We start from the raw sequence: 18,658 nt of genomic DNA, 5'->3' as shown, positions 1-18,658 counted from the left end.
TGACTTCCAGGCACTCATTTGCAGTGCTAATCCCCTTACACTGTCTCTGGAGCAGTGCTGAGGGGGGGCTACCAGGATCTTTCACACAGGTGTCCCTGGACCACAGTGTCTCTGAGCCTGGGAACACTTGGAAAAGTGCTTATCCCCCCCGAAGAGCAGAGGACTAAAGAAACGATGCATGGACTGCAGGGAACAACCCTGAAGGATCCAAGATGAAAGAGATGCTCCTTTGCGAGCATCCCAGGGTGAGTGGTCACTCCTGAAGGGCAGTGCAGGGGCTATAGATGCCCCTGAGCCCTGCCCCTGCTCCAGCCCCTCTGTCTTCCCTGGGGGCAGAGGGACAGAGAACATCTCTATTTTGCTTTTTCCCACTTACCCCTACCCGCCTGCACGGCCGGTACGTACCCCAGCCTGAGTCCCTACAGCAGTCAGGGACAAGGCGTTTCCCAGGAGACAGCGGATTGAGGATGCTTCTGGAAACGCGGGTTCAGGCATGAAGGGTTTGATGAGATTAAATATACGTGTATGCATCTGCATAAAACCAGCACGGCTCCTCCCGGGACCTCTTAGCAGCGATTCGGCTATTCAGCTCTGCATGGTCTCCCCTCTTGCTCGCTCCGAGGCAGAGCGGTTCGTTTCTGCCCCGGCCGGCGGAGCGAGCGGCGGCACCGGCGCCCCACGGCCCTGGGGGGGCGCCCCACGGCCCTGGGGGGGCGCCCCACGGCCCTGGGGGGGCGCCCCACGGCCCTGGGGGGGCGCCCCACGGCCCTGGGGGGGCGCCCCACGGCCCTGGGGGGGCGCCCCACGGCCCTGGGGGGGCGCCCGGGCGCCGCCCGCCCCCGCGCCGGGGGCCGCGGCCGCAGCCCCCCGGGCAGAGCCGGGCTCGCTGCTCGGCGGGGCCGCCCCGGGAGGCGGAGGGGGGAAGGAGGAGGCGCCCGCGTCCCTCCCCGGGCAGGGGGCTGCGGGGGCGGATTTGGGGCCGGTGGTGGGAGGAGAAAGCCGGCCCCGGCGGTTTTATACCGCGGCGCTGAGCCGGGGCTGCAGCTCGGCAGCGCCGTCCCCTGCCCGGAGCCATGCGGGGCCGGGGGCTGCTCTGCGGCATCGCCCTCTCGCTGCTGCTGCGCCCTCCGCCGCGGCGCGGTGAGCCCGGGGTGGGGGGCGGCAAGTGGGTGTCCCCCCCCCCCCGCAGCCCGGGTGCACCGGCCACAGCGGGCAGGGTGGAGCGGCACTTCGGTGCGGGGGGCTTAAGGGCTTTATGCTGCCTGAGCCCCTTTGGGGGTGGAGGGAGGGAGCGCGGCCGGCGGGATGGGGTCTGGGGTCCGGGTGACGAGCAGCCTTGTCCCCCTTCTCCAGCCGCAGGGGCTGCCGCCGGTCTGGAGCTGCCGCACCAGGTGGTGATACCGCACTGGGAAACCCTGGGGAGCCCCAGCAGTGAGAAGGTAGGTTGTGCATGGTGCTGGGGCCATGAGAGCTCTATGTTTTGCTTTTAAAAGTGCATCATTTTCAGGGGAGGGACATGTCTTGGTTAGTAAAAAAAAAAAAAAAAAAAAAAAAAAAAAAGAGAGAGAGAAACCTTTTGATGTGCATTTCAGTCCTTTAAACTTGGTGACAAGCTGTAGGTACAAGGCAAAAAACCACCTGCAGAACAGGGAGCTGGTACTTCTCTCTAGAAACCAGAGAAAAGCTGGCAGAAGCAATTATCAAACCTCAGGTACTGAGCATGAGACTGCTCCTGGCCACTTTCATTTGCACAGCCCTGCAGTAACTCTTGCAATCACTTTGCCTCCATCCTGCATTAAAACCTCACCTTCAAGCTCACCTGATCTGTGTGTTCCTCACTGGGGAATGGAGATAATATCATCAATGATATTTAGGGAGCAACCTCATCCTACTTAAGGAGAGGAAGAATCATCTGTGAAGGTACTAAATAAGCCAACCAGCAGCTTGGATGAAGGCAAGTGTGTTTTAGATGCCACGTGTAGCTGTTTGAATCCCCCCTCTGCTTTTCTTATGCATAAGGATTAAGGGCTGTGCATATAGTCTGTGGCTGTTCTGAGAAGTCCTGGGATGCCAGGTTTCAACATCAGCCACAAACGGCAGCTCAGCTCCCCAGTAGTGGTGTTGCCACTATCAAGAAGTTACCAGTTGCATAACGAAATGAAAGAGGAAAATCCACTTGAATTGTCTGTGAACCAGAAAAAGGGAACCCATGGCATCTGTCTGTGGGGAAAAACATGGCATCACCTCACAAGTGTTGTTAGTTCTGGTTTTATGTCCTCTTCAAATGAGAATTTGTAAAATTCGTTTATTCTGTCATATAAGGAAAAAAGTGGTGATGATTTTCTAGTGCTGTTAATTCTCTTAAAAATGTTCTTGCAGTGTAGTCTGGATGTCTTGAATCTCTTCATTATTGATTGTGATACAAATACATCTGGACAGCATTTGTCCTTACATAAATTTGCTGGGTCTCAGGGGTCTTGCTTGTTTTGTTTCAGGCCAATTCCTGTTGGCTCCAAAACCCATGTTAGCAAAGCTTGCAAACTATTACAGCTGGGACATTTCAGCTGCAGTAATCGATGGATTACAGAGTAGTGGGATTATTGAAGGAAAGGAGAAAGCAATATCAATAACAGTTATGTTTGCACAACTTCATGAAGAGATTTGTTGATGGAGACCCTCAGATCCCCCAAAGTTATGGGCAGGACAACTTCCATTGCTATTGCTTGCGTGTTAGCAGAACAGACGAAACCTGAGACAAACTGAGCGCCTCCAATTCAAGTAAGCCAGAAACTAGCCCTGGGATTTGGCCATTCCTGCATATGCTAGATGTATGAACTTCTTTTGCATCATCTGCATGTGCTTGATGCAATGTCCTGGAAACTGAAGAAAAGATGGACAGAAAAATAGAATATCAGCAGGAAGCTGATGAAAGGAGAAGTTTGTAACTGAACATGGAATTGATGAAGTGACACCCAAGCATGCCCATGGGCTGACTTATCTTTTAACAAAATGCCTTATTCAGTCTGTCTTGCCTTAATTTGCTTTCAGTTGATTTGTTCTGCAAAATCCATTCCAACACTGAATAAGGGAAATAGCATGGGTTGATCGTCTCCCACCATTTTTTTTTTCTTGGTATGCAATTTCAGCTGAATAGAGAAGTCTGTTCTTATCAAATGGATTCTTTCTCTTTTATTTATCCATTTCCTTTTTCATAAAATGCTCAGACCCAGAAGTCCCCAGCTGACCTTGTCTAGTAGCCCTGCTTTTGAAAGGGAGGTGAGTTTAGAGACTTCCAGAGGCCCTACCATTTGGCATTTCTGGGATTATCAGGTTATTGCCAGCCTCTTGAATGTTTTTTCTTTTTAATGTTGGTTTTAGTACATATATTTGCCATTGTACTAAGACAGTCATCATTTTGAGGCATGGGGTATTTGGTTTGACATTATCACTTCTATTTTTAAATTGTCTCTGTCTAGTGCTAGAAACAGAATATTTTAATTCCTAAAAATTTCTTCCAGAAAATCTATACTAATACAGGCTCTTTAGCTAAGTACATGGGCTGAAAACACCAGCCACAGGTGCATGTTCTCATACATCATTTTATGTACAGCCATAGTAATGTATTTTATTAAATATCTGTACAGGCATGGAAGCTTCTGTACTCTGTAAATTTGGAGGTACCCTGGGTCTCAGAAGTCTTTCAATGTTAATGTAGATGATATGTTAGTGTCTTCCTGGAGATCCAGGCCTGAATCTGACTACAGCAGGGTTCCTTCATGCTTTCCCCAGGCAGTGCATGTATTTTGCTCTAGTATGTGGAGCAGATCAGTTGTTTCAGTGGATGACCAGTTGTTTTCCTGAACATTTTAGTTTTCCTGACTATATAGAAATTCCATATGATGGACAGTTATATTCAAAAATTTCTTTTTGTCTGTGAGCTGCAAGGGCTTCCCTTGAGGCAAAACCATCTCTCTAGTGCTTGGAGTACTTTCTGTAAACAGCAGTAGGACATGTGAGCCAGCTGTCCTGTGTCCTCTGTAAGCAGCCTGCAAGCCAGGACTGTATCCTGTGTCTTGAGCACACTAGAAAGTTGTTGTTCTGTTTTCCAGTCCCTTTGTAGCCTGAGACTAATACTAGAGCTGCTGTGAAGTACTATTGGTGGTGTATGTATTGACATTTACTCAGAGTAAAGGAGTTATTTGAAAATCTCTTAGAGATGTGAGTCCTCTTGTCCTGAGCTAGGTTTCTAAAAAATGCCTTTTGTTGCTGTGACAAGAGTTGAAGCTTTGGCTTGTATTTGACTTGTAAACCTCTAGGGCAATTTGGGATGTCCTCTAATATGGTCCAGACCTGTATTTCTAGTTTGAGACCAAAGCCCCAAGCCTTCCCGAGGTGTATAGGAGAAGAAGAGATACAGATGTATCCATCCAGCTGTCCCTGAGGAGCTCTAGCATTGAGGTTTAATGCCACATCAGAGCTTGTTGTGCACTTGAAGGAGCAGGGTCACTAACTCAGATGTGGTGCCTCACCAGTGTGGCTGTGCTGCATGCAGGCTCCATGGTTGTAACCCTGCACCGTGCGGCCACGGCAGTGGGCTTAGAGCCATGGTGATCCAGTTTCTCTTCCTTGGCCCTCTGGTTCCTTGAACTCTACCCACCTCACATGTGCTGAAGTGAGGCCCTCACCTGAGGAGGACAGTGAAGAGCTGTTTAAAGACAGTTCCAGTTTCTATTTTCCTGGCTGTTTCTGTATTTATGATGACATACAAGTAACAAACACCATCTCTTTTGCACACAGCATCCATTCAGAGCTGAAGTCAGGATAAAGGCAGAAGGACAAGACCTGATTTTAGATCTAGAGAAGAATGGGTAAGTGTGCTTGTGCACTGTGTTCAGACTTGTGTGCTTGCTAGAATAATGAATAAGGATCACAGTCAACAGGAAAACCTCCATTGACTTCAACAGGGTTTTGATAAAGACAGGATGAGGAAGTCCTTTTCTGGATTTCAAGGTTATTCCAGGTCTAAATCTCTGCTGCTGTTAATCAGAGAAGAAGCACTGGCTTCAACAGAGCTTTTTCAGCAAAAAGCAGATAGTGACCTGGCCTGCAGCATGTAAACTTATTTTTGCACCGCGATTCTTACGCTGACTGGAAAACGTCACTCCTATGAGGTGCAGTATTTACCAAGTGGCTCACTGCTTTAGAGTCAGTGCAACTCTAACAAGGAATTCATTTTCTCTGGTCAATAGAGGTTTTGCTCTGTTTCCTGGGACAAACCTGACAGTTGAATTCCATTAGTGCCCTTCAGGCTATAGTAGACCAAAAAATGCCTTTGTATTTACTGAAATGCAATCACCTCTCTGGTATGATAGAGCAATACTCTATGTGCATAGGATGTGATCTGTGTTGAATTCAGCTGAAAATGCGTGGGGATAAAGTAGGTGGGATGATTCTTGTCTGAAGGCTTGCTCTATCCCAGGTTGTTTAAGTGGATTAACTTCCAGTGATGGACAGCAGCTAGAAACCAATGCAATAAACTCTTCCTTGCTAAGCTCTCCCCTCACACTGTTTGGTTCTTTTTTGATTGTTTGTTTTCAATCTCTCTGAAGATTTTATATATGGAAGCCAAACCAAATATTTGTCTACCAGAACCAGCAGAGGGAATAATAACCCTTGTTATGTTCTAAATGTATTGAATGGACATCCCCAGACACCCAGAACTTGAGAGCTCAGTTTTCTTCCTACAAGAGTGGAGTGAAATACCAGAAAATGTTATTGGTTCTGATGGTGATACGCAAACCTAAACGACATTCAGGGTATCTTTGAGGAACGCCAGATTTTTCTTGGCACTCTCTGCGGTAAAGACTGAAATCGGATGAGTGATAAAAGATAAGTATATCCTACGAGGCATTTTCTGTAATAGGCCATATAAGCTACCGGGCATTTCAGAGTAGCAGAAGCTGGATATATTTCTCAGTCAGCACCATGTTGAACCAAACAGAAACAGCCATAAATTCTCTGTATTTTGGTATTTCTGAGCTGAGAAAATAGAGAAGTGGTAGAAGAGACCAGGTAGTATAAGAACTGCCTAAAGCAAGAAAATGAGCTGTTACTGTCAATAGTTGTCAAAAATGATAGTCTCTGACCCGAACCTGCAGGGAACTTAACTGCTGATGGGAGTCTCTTCCCTAGCAGAAAGATTATCAGGTCTTGAATACTCCACAGCAATTGCACAGAGGTGAGTTTTATTTCTAGCACGGTAGAAGCTGGCAAAAGCAAGGATCCTTGCTGAATTAATTTGTGCTCCAAGTGTGATGACATAACCCCCAGGTGCCTTCTTGGAATGGTTTTTCCACTGCAGACAAACTCATTGCTTGTGTTAGTAAACAGAATTATAATAATAGAGGGCTTCTATTGTGTTTATTTCCTGAAATGTGATTTCATTCATTGAGATGTACACACTCAGGCTTGTGTGCGCGCGCGCACACACACATACATGTCCACTGAAGGGTGAATTGCCTCACTGGGGCTGATGAAATATAGCAAGTGGTTTGAAGTTTTTGATTGCTATCTATGAATCACTTCTGTTTTCCACCGAGAGCAGTGCCTCAAGTGGGAGTTTTGCCAGGCTTCAAGTCCTTGCTCAAGAACGGCAATGGCACAATCCCAAAACACAGGTCTGTGAATTTCGTTAGATGAGAGCTCTAGAGAGCCACCACTTTCCAGAGACATACAAAGGTGCTAAAGTAGTTTATAGACACTCAGAGTAAAAAGAGGAATGATGAGGCAGATGGGGAAAAAGAAAAGTTGTTCTTGGGAGCTCTGTGGATGACTGTAGTAATCAGCATCTGTAAAGCACTTCTCACTGGAGTGGATGAAAATGGCATCTTCTTGCTGAAGTGTGCAGCAAGGCAGAGACAGCAGCACAGCAGCTCTGGTTCACAGCCCTGCACTGTGGGAGGCAGCTCCCTGCATCCACGAGCATGCTCATACACCACCACCTAGTAGTACTTTTTAGCAGAACCTAAGGTCCTAATCTGAGGTCTTCTACACAGAATAACGACCTTGTTAGATGATATGTTCCCAGCGGGTTTGTAAGGCTCCCAGAGAGCGTTAGAGAAGGCAGAACTGCCTTTTCTAACTTCTTGAGTAGGAAGTGCCTCTTCCAAGCAAATTTGAAACCAAGACCAGGCAGGTCCCAGACAGCTTTGGACTGGATAAAGCAGAACTACGACTTTAAGGAAGATACTTGGGGCTTTTTAAATTCAAACAAAGCCCAGAGTTCTGGGTCATTTAGTTGATCAGCTTCACAAAGCAGGAACCTTTGGAAACCAGCTCTGCTGAGGTTGGTGCTCTGCTCCAGGGACCAAGTGCTGAGCGAGTGCTGGGGTGTGAAGATGCCCCTTGGACTGTCATAACCACCTTACAGCCTTCCCCCACTCAAAGAAAGCAAGTAACAAGTGAGATAATCAGGTCCTGGCTGGCATCTGATTTACTGAATGATCCCAGGACTAGAAAGGAGATATTCCAAGCTGGAGAAACTGAGATTGTCATAAGCAATGCCCTCGGGATTAGGCAGCCTTGTTGCACACATTCAGCAGTCCTTACAGAGAGATAAAGATGATGAATGTGAACTGTGCTTTGAAGGAGGTTGAGAGGAGAAAATTATAATCTGGAGGGCTTTGGTAGAGGTGTAGAAGCTTTGAAAGAAATAGTCTATTTCCAATATGCGGAAGAAATTTTCGTAAGCATGTAATTTCATATTCCATATGAAAAGGACATTGCGTTCATCTGCAGAGGTAAAAAACAGAAATAATTGCATACACTTAGAACCCTGCACAACTCTCTATTTTGTAATACACTCAGCACACATCTGAGTTTAGGCTTCATGTGTTTAAGAATACAATTATTGCATTAGCAGCTAACATAATATTGCATTATTTCCTGTTTGAGTACTTAAGAAAGGTGGAACTACAGCACAGTTCCAGGCAAAGTTAACAACACTATATAACATTTCTGAGTAATGACAAAAGTATATTCCCCAAATGATTCAGACTTGTTTTAAATGACTCAAACCCATGTCCTGCAGCTGCAGGAGTGGAAAACTAAGCTGCACAAACAACAAATATATGGAGAGAAGCCTATAAAACAGTTTTAAATTTGGCTGAGGCTTAGTAACGGAAGAATGTGAGTTGCAAACCTTGGATGAAAAGTGACTTTTTTTTCCAAAGCATTTGCATTTGTTAATAAAAAGCAGCTTTGGGCCAAGCATGGAGGAGATGCTGGGACACTGTAGAGAAGCTCTGAATGTGTGTGGCAGAGCTGCCTGGTGAGAGTCTTCCCTTTCTAGCAAAGGGGAGAGCTGATGTTTTCACAGCAGAAATCTATGTGTAGTTTTCTCATCTGCAAGCAGGACAAGTGTCCCCCAAAAAACACCCCACCCCCTCCTCCTCCTATTCGTGCCTCCTATGGGGGAAAGCAGACTCAGAAAAGGTCTGGTCTCCTGCAAAGGGCAGCAGAGGATCCTACAGGAGAAGTTGCAGCTGAGGGCCAGGCAGGGAGAAGAGGCACCAGGCACTGGAGTGTGATGTTGGTCTGGACAGGGCATGTGAACTGAAGAGCTGTTAGGCTGCCACATGTGGGCTTGCAGGTGTTGGGTTAAGAAAGCTTTGTCCCTCTGAAGGGCAAGGGATGCCTTGAGCGACTTCCATCCCTTGGAGTCGGTGCCAGCTTATGCAGGGCCCCGGTGGTGCCAGTCGAGGTGTGTAGCAGTTAACTGAGGACAGTGAAAAGACAGCCCAGAGCTCATCTGATTTGAGCCCCTGACCAATTCACATAGTTATTTTTAGGCAACTGAATCTGATAAGGAAAAGCATAATTTCCAGTCTCCTCAGGTCGCATCTGTATAGCTGCCAAGTGCTCCGGCCCTGTTGATGCTCTCAGCTCTCTGATAACTGATCTGCATGTCACTTGTGTTTCACCGTTTCCTGCTTTTTCTCATTTCCAGTGCCTCTTTACTCAACTGAGCAAGAAAGAGGGGAGGTTGCTGTTCATCTCTGGGCAGGAAGGATATCTGAGATTATTCCACCAAAGGCCTACACATTATCAGTGTCTAATAGGCTTCCTGCACAGGGAGTTGAAGGGTTATGTAATGGAGAAAAATAGAGTTTATCCTGCTCTACTGTTTCTTAGAGTCATCAGAAAAACAAAGTTGGAGCCTGGAAAGCCATAGATGCTCTTCATCCTCCTGATTCTCTTGGGATGTTTAGCAATTTCTCTGTGTGGGGCAGGGAGGAAGAGTCAAGGAAATGGAGTCCTTTAAATTGTTTTCTCTCTGACTCTTATTATCAGCCAATTTCCTATTCATTTTCTTTCCTCTTTCCTCTCCAGGTGACTTTTATAGTTCCTATTGCTGAGCCTGGGGCTATGTGACAAATTTTGCTCTGTAGCACTGGTACTGTAAGATGATTCACACACCAAATGTCAGAGATAACCTGGATAGCTGAGGGGGTGGAGAGTCTTTAGCCTGTGATATTTTCCAAGGCATTGCAAATAGGTAGTTTAATTTTGCCTCCATATCTGGAAAGCTACTTTTACCTTTCAAATTACTATTAGAACAATAAACGGTCCAGGACATACCAGTGAAGGCTCTTGAGGAAGTGAGTCTAAGAGCTCCAGGTTTGCTCTGGACAAGACTCACCAACACCAAGAAAAAGATCTTGGATTTCAGTGACTTAATGAAGTGCTGGGTTTTGGCTTGAGGATTCAATCAGAGGTGGAATCTCTGATTTCTCTCTAGTGATGGATATAGAAAGCAAGCCTGCCTGCTTACTGTCAGCGGTCACATTTTCGTAGTGTTCAGGCTGGGGTCATCTGATGTTCTAATAATAAGCTCTTGCTTAATGTAAGATTTAAGTGAATGAGAGGTAAGAAGTCAAATTCCCCTTCTTACTCTAATTGGAAAATGTTGAAAAGCCACAGAGTAGGACCACAAATCATAGATGGAAATTTGATGTCTAAACTTTCTTGGGAGAATCAATTCCCTCCACCCGAGATGCTGGCAGCCAGGGTGGATAGATTTATTGTGAATTGAGGAAAGGGCCAGGGAAAGAGATGTAAAAGATTGCAGTCTGACTTCACTCTTCTGGGTCCCAAGACTAAACAAATTAAGAGTTGATATTTCTTACAAGAGTGTTGTGGACTATTTAGCTTTTTTTTTGAGGGGGTGGGTAAAAATATGTTTGTCTCCTTGTTACTCACGAGTATTAAACTGGCAGCTGTCTATGCAGCTAGCCCTTCTGCAGCATCAACCCAGACAAAGTTGCCAATGGGACGGAATAGTATTCCTGACTTTCCTTATGCTGTTTGTCAGGGCATTTGGGTGCCTAGTGTGGCTACCTTTGCCTCTGGTTGCTTCTCCTTTTCCTTTGGGTAGCTGGATGAGCAGGAGGCTGTGCTCTCACCATGTGCCACGTGGCAGCTGCCCACCAAGAAAGCTGAGTTTTTGCCCCATATGGGCTGGCCATGCCCCCAGCCTGTCTCTCCCGTTGGCTCATGTGTGAAGTATGCGACCTCCCCAACGCGACGCCTTCACACGGCAAACCATGGACACCCTGCCTTAGTGTCAGCTTTGCGTGGCAGGGCCTGCTCAGAGAGCAGCACAACAGCATGGAGAGGAGGGTTTTGTTTCAGACAATGATATCATTGACAGGCGGGAGTGGAGCCAAGATTGCTCCGTGTTGGTCATCAGCAGAAACGGTCTCAAGCCATCTGTACGTTATGGCACGGAGCCACCCTTCTTTCAGTCAGCTTCCTTGCTTGTACTGAAGCCTGGTCCCAAGGCTTTCTGCTGAGGGGTTACTGCCAAGAGCAGGCTATCACACCCAGCGTGCACACCCCGGATGAGAGGGCTCAGACTTGCAGAGCCAGGTCTTGGGGAACACTCGATCTTGCTGGAAGTCAATCACTATTGCAGAAGTGGGAGGCCTTCTCTAGGACATCCTGAGCTCTCCTGTAGTTTAAACTGACCTCAGAAAGCCTCCCACAGCTGGCAGCTGTGACCAAGATTTAGCAAAGGAGATTGATCCTGTCCAAAGACCACTTTTCCTCTGGCCTCATCTGTTCTTTGTGCTGATAACCCATCTAAACGTTTGACTCCTTGCTGCCTTTTATTCAGATGATATGTGCTAGCATTCTGCCAGCTGTATGACACTGTATCGCTGAAGCCTTTAAATGGTATTATTTTGCCTCCAAATGTTACAGGCATCTGCATCTTTATCTAGAGCTGCTGGAGAGGTAGACACTGAGCTGTGCAATGTAACAGGAAAACCAACAATAAAATCTTGTACTTTTTTCCTGGATTTTCGTCTTCCAGCAAGGTGCTGAGCTCTGTGCTCTGATGGAAATGGTGAATGTGTCTGTCAGTGATCTTCAGGGCTCTCCTGGAGTCAGCCCTTTACTCAGTGCAGCCTGGCAGTGATGCTCTGAGTCTTGAGATTATGTTTCAAGGTGTGTGGGGGGTGTGTGTGGGGGAGAGAGATGAGATTGGCTGATAGCTCTAATGCACTCTAAAACAGAAAGAAAGCTTCTTTTCTATTTATTTACAGTTTGGTGGAAAACTTAATGTGAGCTGAAGAAGTCAGCTGGGCTGGGAATGAACTTTCACAGGCTCTGAAGTGAGATAGCACCCCAAGTGTGTTGCAAAATGTTGTTGTTTTTCCTCTTTCCTCTTACCTTCCCCTCCATGTAACATGCAAAGGACTGTGATAACTCTTCTCAGCAGTGCTGCAAGAGCTCCAACACTAGAGCAAAATGGGGCTGTTGGAGCTCAAATAGAAGCCTGGGCTCGTGCGTGGAGCCCATCACCTCTGGCAGGAGTCAGCTGGTGGAGAGAGGATCGAAGGACTAAGGACAATCCTGGGCAGCCAGATGAGCCATACTTTCAGCTTGAGCTGCACAGGTACCTTCTGAAATCCAGACGGACCTCTTGGCCCCTCCATCCATTTGGAAGGGGTGATAGTCTGAATCTCCAGACTAGTCTCTGCTGTGACTGGGTAGGAGCAGTGGGCTCAGAGCAGCTTTCTGGGCCACCAGGAGACAAGCACTGAGGAATGCAATGGTAGCTGCTAAGGGTAAGAAAAAATAGCTATTTGTAGGGGATGCTTTCCAAGAGTAAAGGAGCAGGAAGAAAACACAAGCTTGCGTGTTTGTGAATGAAACAAGTCGGCTGTGCAGGCCCCAGCTCCTGGAAACCCTTGGGCCGGTATCTAATTCTGACTTTAGTAGCATTAGACAGATTTGCACCAGTTTAATGTCTGCTCTCAAGATGACAAGCTTTTACACAGACCAGATACCTGCCTGAGAACATTGCTCAAGGCAATTTCCTGTAAGTTAATGCAATCTGTTGATTAAACATTTGTTTCTTGCAGCTTCGTGCTGAGCAAGCTACTGTAGTTGTGGAGACTGAGGGAGTCATTTTCTGTGGTATGGCATTTCTGTGCTTATCTTCAGTTTACAAATTCAAAATAGCTGATAGCAGCAATCTTACTTTCTGGATCACCAACAAGATACCTAGTGATGAGAATCAGCACATCAGAAAAAAAAACGTAATGAGCTTTTCTGGGATACAGTAAACTTTGAAAGAGAAGATAAAAGCTGTTGTGTTTGTAACGTCAAATGGTATCAGATAAAACAGTGGCACAGACACAAGCTAAGTCATCGTTACTTGTTCAGATGTCTGAGCCTTTAAACTCAGGATGGGGGAAGCACTTCTAAACATTACAAGAAAAAGGTTCGTTTCTTTCCAGTCACTGAGGCCTAATTCGATTAGATCTCTGATATCAAAAACATTCAAGCCCTTATTCAAACACAGGGTCTTTCAAGGTAGATTAAATGCGAGTGTCACATATCAAAAACCAAGTCAAGTGGAAAAACCTTTAGTTTTGCATCTGAAACAGATTAATCTTTCAGGCCTTCTTTATTCAGCCTAAAGAAATCAAGTAGAGCAAAGAATGACACTTACTGCCTTCTTGCTATCTTGCAGGTCATATTTCAAAAATCCGCTACGTGGAATGTATTAAACAGCAATGTGGCAGGACAGAGTTGTAGCTGCCGTGTTGCCAGCTTTGCAATGCCAGTGCACAACATCCTAGTGCCAGTCAAGTGTGATGCTTTGGTAGCCTAATAACATCATGCAGGTTGCTATACATATGATAGTGGGATATGCGGTATGAACCTCCTCCCATTTTTTGGGGGAAATGAGGCAATTAGTTTAAAAAATTGTGTTTTAAAACTCTTAGTGCATCTGAGGTTGTGTGAGGTTGAAAGACACAGGATGTGACTTTCTTGGCTTGGCCAGCATTTGATTTGCTGTGCTTTTTTACATCACTGTTTAGCAAATACAGATGTTTGGGAAAGGAGGAAAGATGTTACCTCTGGAATAAAATCAGAATATTTACTATACAGTGGACAGGAATGCTTTTTATAGACTTTTGGCTGGTCCTGGGCTCAAGACAGGGAATCCTGGTATAAAGATGACAGGATCAAACTGAAATTGGGGAATCAGCATTTGCCTAGAACAAAGATATGATCTGGCTCATTGGCTGAACTTGAAATATAGAGTCAGACTGGTTTATAATTGTTTTCTCACACACAAGCTGGAGGACTACAGAGAGTCTAGATTTAAATGTGAATTTGCACCAGTTGCAATGCCCAGTGGTATCCTGGACTGGCCTTTGGTATGCTGGGCTTGGTGTGCTGAATCTAATCCCGGTACATTTGGACATAACTTTGCAGTAGAAAATGAATCCCAGAGATCTGTAACCATTAGGGAGGATGCTACTACAGGGTTTCTGGGTGCTCTCTCTCTCTCTCTCTCTCTCTCTCTCTCTCTCTCTCTCTCTCTCTCTCTTTTTAAATTCATCACATAAAAATTGAGTTGTTTACTTGAGGCTATAGCAACTGAATTTCAGGACCTGGTCAAACCTGGGGATGGGCTCTTTATTGTCCTTAATTTAATTTAATAAATTGCTTGAAAGAGCACTCAGGAAGATGACTAGCTGAACCCTTTTGGAAGTGAGTATATGGCATGGCATAAAGTGTGCAGTTTCTGTGCATAGAATCATAGATCGGTAAGATTGGAAGGGACTTCATATAGGTGCATGTGAAAAGGTCATATATACTTCCAGCTTCCAACCATCTCCCATTACAGCTCTCTGCACAGGGAAACACAATATTTGGGTTTTACAGAGCCTCTAATTGCTCCTGTGCCCTGAGCAAGCCATTAGCCTTTACCTCCCTGGGGAAAGTGTGTTAGCAAGTGCCTTGCAGATGGAAAGCACTGATTCAGAGCAGCGTGCAGAGACTCAGCAAAGTTCTCCGTGAATGTCTCCAAAATACCCATCTTCTCCTGGCCCTCTGCACATTTCGTTTTGGGCTGGAGGGCACAGCTTGTAATGAACAGTGACTGTCCTGAGTCCTGAGCCGTAGTTCACATCAACAGGAATATTTATACTGACTTCAGAAAGAGCTGGATCTAGCAGATTTTCTAGCACACCTGAGAAATACAGTTCCAGGTCTAAAGAAAGGTCTTACTGTCTTTTTTTCTTTTTTCCTGTGTCTGCAGAAACCTCTTTGCACCAGGCTACACTGAGACTCATTACAGCAGGACTGGAAGGCCCCAGACTGTGTCTCTGCCCCACACAGTAAGTACAGAGACTGCTTTCATTCCTGCAGTGTGCAGGGAGACCAGGGAGCTGGCCCAGAGAAGGGGGTCAGCTTCTCTCTCCAGAGCCTTTCCCTGGGGCCAGGGCTCCCCAGCTTTATGTCGAAGTGCAGGACAGCCTGGCTTCCTAAGCTGGGGGTTTTCAGCCAGAAAGCATCTTCTTTACCAAAAAGAGGTAAAAAATGTCTTCATATTTTGCCTGAATTCTGTTATGAGAGGTGAGGACAGCCTCTAGCATTGCTCCCCTCTGAGTGCTGGTGAATAAAGAGCTTATTTATTCACCCTCCTGCTCATCCCCTTCCTTTTGATTTTTGCTATAGGGTACTCCACGCTGGGGAAGTTCCCGGTCTTTGGAAAGACTGGCCAGCATAAACTGGCTCCTTTTCAGTAAAAATCCCATGAATTACTGATCTCATGCAGGCTCTCCACTGCAGTGGCACAAAGATATGCATTGGTTGTGGTTTAAAAATAGGAGAGAAAAAACTCATGAGATCATCTTTGCTGCTGCTGCCTGCTGCTCCCAGGCCCTGGGGCAAGGAGAAGGGACGCAATGGCATATGTCAGCATTGCTGCCCTGTGATCTCCTGGGTCTTGCCAGAGGCTGCCTTTGTCTTGCCCAGAGCCTCCAGATAGGGATTTTCTGCTGCGTGTGGTGTAACCCTTCCTTCCTAGTGTCAACCTCCTTTGGGGTCTGACCTAGGGCCAGTGGAATTGATAGGCAGCTCTTATTACATGCAAAAAGCTTTGGATGGGGCTTAATGCTGTAGCCACCTGAGTTGCTTCCTTGGGAATTCAAAGCTCTTGGTTTTTACTGACAGCAAGGAGCAGTTTCGTGCACTCCCACAGGCCATGAAAGGCAGCTGAAAGGCCAAATTTCAATACATAGACTCATGGAGATTAGTTATAATAGTCAGGTGCTTAATGAGGTGGAAGGTGGACAAATATTGGAGTATTGATACCTTGGCAGTGCTCAAATGGGACTCAGTGGCACCTATATGTAGCACACGTCCATCCTAAGACTGAATTTCCAGCCCTGCTCTCTGCGACCATGCTCTCTCTGCATTGCAGGACCACTGCTTTTACCATGGTGTTGTGAGGGGCAGGGAGCACTCCAGTGTCACGCTCAGCTCCTGCAAAGGGCTGCGGTAAGTGTCTAGCATTGCTGGTGGAAGCATTTGTTGCTGCAGGAATACTTTTGCTTTGCTCTTGCTCTGTTCCTTGCTGTGTCATGCTGCATGCAGGTTCTGCTCCCCAGCAGTGTGGCTGCCGTATTTCTTTCTGATTTTCCCCAGACAGAAATGGGAACAGCTGTGTTTGCCAGCATTGGGAGATCCTGGACAAACAAGCCAATTCTTAAATCCCACCCAGCCAGAAGTCCTGGGCACCAAAAGGAGTATGTCAGGGGAAAGCCAGAAGTTTGGGAGCCATTAGTAATCAGGGCCTCCCAGGCAGCACCTAGACTACTTCATCTGTGCTGGCAACATGAACTCATACATTAAAGGAGTTTAATTCATGAGTCCACTGGAGCAAAAGGTGCCTCCTGTTAGTGTCTCAGCACTATATCCCGTATGGAGATAGCGACAGGACTTGTGAGGTCCAAGACTAGTCCTCTGTACACTAAAAGAGAAACCAACTCCTTCTTCAAGCATCTTACAACTAGCATATTTTTATGTGCACTTTGGAGCTGTGTCTTCAGATCTGAACTTCCCTCTAGGTTGTCAGCCCTGCTTCCTTTCCCTTGCTCTCTGCTTTCTCCCTGGGTGGTGCAGGGATTGTATGTATTATGCCTTTAAAACCTTAGCTTTGGTAGTAATGGAGTCTTTGGCAGAAAAAGGATGATTGTATCCTCAGCAGGAGTAAATTAAATGGTTCATTGAGACCAACGAGCTACAATCATTTACACCAATTCAGCATTTGTTTCCAAAATGCCACGTATACTTTATTGACATTAGTGGTTATCTGCACTTGAGAACTGATCGGAAGCTGGGCTTGATGGGACTTGGTCCAACCAGGAAACGGGCCTTGCCAAAAAAACCCTGAGCACTCTTAAGTGAATGTAAAACAGGCCAAAGGACCTAGTGAGATAAACAGGGCAGTGTGGCCACCTGCAGTTTGTAATAAATAATCCAAAAGCAAAAGCAGTCACAGGTGTGCCCTGCTTCTGTCAGCTTGCATTTTCCTAGGCTCTCCAATCCTAGCAGCAGAGTAGAAAAAGATGTCTTGATGTGCACAGGCAGCAGTGCTCCTGCACCCTAGAGCTGTCAGACTGTGTGCTAGCCACTTCTTGACATCGTTTTGTAATTACTGGAAACTCATGGAAGCTGAGCACACACATCTGTTTTTACTATGAGCATTTGTAGGGAGGCATGCTGCCCTTCAAGCCACACATCTTTCAGCAGGCATTAAACACAGAAGCTTTCCAGCTCTCATGGCTCTAAAATGCTGATTGAGAAAAACAGAACCATATGGCTGTGTGCAAGTCCTAGAAAGACCCATACTTCTATCGCTCCTGATTACCACTGTGAGTGGTAAGAGACATCCTGGAGCATGGTTCAAAAGTGTGCACATGAGGAAAAGCCCTTCCATTATCAGCTTTTGCATTAGAAGTTGTCTTCCTGTGGTTTTCTTGTATGAGAAATATCTACTGCTGAGAAAGCAACCAATTCTTGACTCTGGATCACAGCAGTACTTCTGGCGTTACAGCCCCACCAAGGTTGCCTGAGTCAAGACCTGGCAAAGGGAGCACCCTAATGGCTTTGGACCCCTACAGGATACAATATCATTCATACAGTAGCCAGCTTTTTTTTGAGCAAAGTGTCTCTTGTTTCTACAGTGCCCGGCACCAAATCTCCTGTCATCCTGCAGCATTTACGCATAATAAGAGCAAGGTGTTCCTCAAACCCTGCAGGGAAGGGTCCATGCCATGGAGTAACTGCATGGACTTGCAAGTTAGGATTTATGAGAGCCCTCTGGGGAAGAGGTCAGTGAGCAGCCCAGCACAAGGGGCTGCTGGACCCCATACGCAGTATTGGGAATTCTGAGGGCCCCCAGGTCAACTCACTGCTTAGGCCTTTTGGGAACAGCTGCAGGAAAAATGGGGAAATGCTTAACAGCAGCTTCCTGGTCTCCTTGAGGCTGCACCGCTGGAGTGCTTTGAATACTTGCTTCACTAAGTAGCCACTGGATGGAAAAAGCAGGCTTATGAGATGTGGATAATTTATCTAATGTCTACCCCAGGGAAAGTGCTTTGAATATGATCCCAGATCGCGAGAAAAGCACTTTCCAGGGCCACATGTATTATTTATTGCTCCTTTTATAACTCTTTGTTGTCAGGCACTTACTGTCCTCAATGTGAAGCAGTTTTCCTTTCAAAGCAATGCTGTGCAGGGTGGCACAGGAGGAGACAGGCAGCTGGAGGAAGGTGGAGCAGAGAACGGGCTATTTGGGGAATGGAGACAATGTGCTTCAGACCTGGGCTGTCTATGGGGAGCGCAGCAGACCAAGGTGCCCAAGTCTCTGGGATCCCCTGGGCAGCTCTGATGTTCTCAGTATATGTGATACCATAAATAGCAAAACATATGATTTTGATTGCTGACTAGAAGTAGTCAAAAATGGTATTTTCTGAGAGAGAAGAAAAGTAAAAAATGGATTCTTAATTTTAAATTTGTTACACAGTCTTTCTTTTCAAGAGATGGAACAAAAGAAGAAAATACCTGGGTTGTGGTGCCCCCCGTTACTCATTCACGTGGACATTTTTATTTTCTTTCCTTTTTTTCCTACTATAAAATTGAGAGACGGAAAAGTAAAAGGAGACAGGAATTAAAAATCTATGAAGGAGGCAACAAAGACCCATGTCTTTCCATTGAAAAGCAAAGCCTTCACATTTTTTATTATACTAGTTCTATTAAAAACAAGGTTCTTCAATCAGTTGAAAAG

At 46.1% G+C, this 18,658-nt stretch overlaps 1 protein-coding gene across 1 annotated transcript in view; it reads left to right on the top strand.

Moving 5' to 3' along the window:
- The first annotated feature begins 1,069 nt into the window (after positions 1 to 1,069).
- ADAM19 (ADAM metallopeptidase domain 19) overlaps positions 1,070 to 18,658 on the top strand; it is a 38,119-nt gene continuing 20,530 nt past the window's right edge. Inside the window, exons 1-5 of the mRNA XM_062587427.1 lie at positions 1,070 to 1,140; positions 1,354 to 1,439; positions 4,798 to 4,868; positions 14,624 to 14,702; positions 15,791 to 15,867. Coding sequence (XP_062443411.1) covers positions 1,074 to 1,140; positions 1,354 to 1,439; positions 4,798 to 4,868; positions 14,624 to 14,702; positions 15,791 to 15,867 — 380 coding nt within the window. The 5' untranslated portion in view covers positions 1,070 to 1,073. The remainder of the gene's footprint in view (positions 1,141 to 1,353; positions 1,440 to 4,797; positions 4,869 to 14,623; positions 14,703 to 15,790; positions 15,868 to 18,658) is intronic.

This window comes from Rhea pennata, chromosome 14 (assembly GCF_028389875.1).
Source record: "Rhea pennata isolate bPtePen1 chromosome 14, bPtePen1.pri, whole genome shotgun sequence".
In the NCBI taxonomy this organism is placed as follows: Eukaryota; Metazoa; Chordata; class Aves; order Rheiformes; family Rheidae; genus Rhea; species Rhea pennata.
The sequence above is the reverse complement of the archived record's forward strand: the minus strand, read 5'-3'. Positions and strand labels throughout refer to the sequence as shown.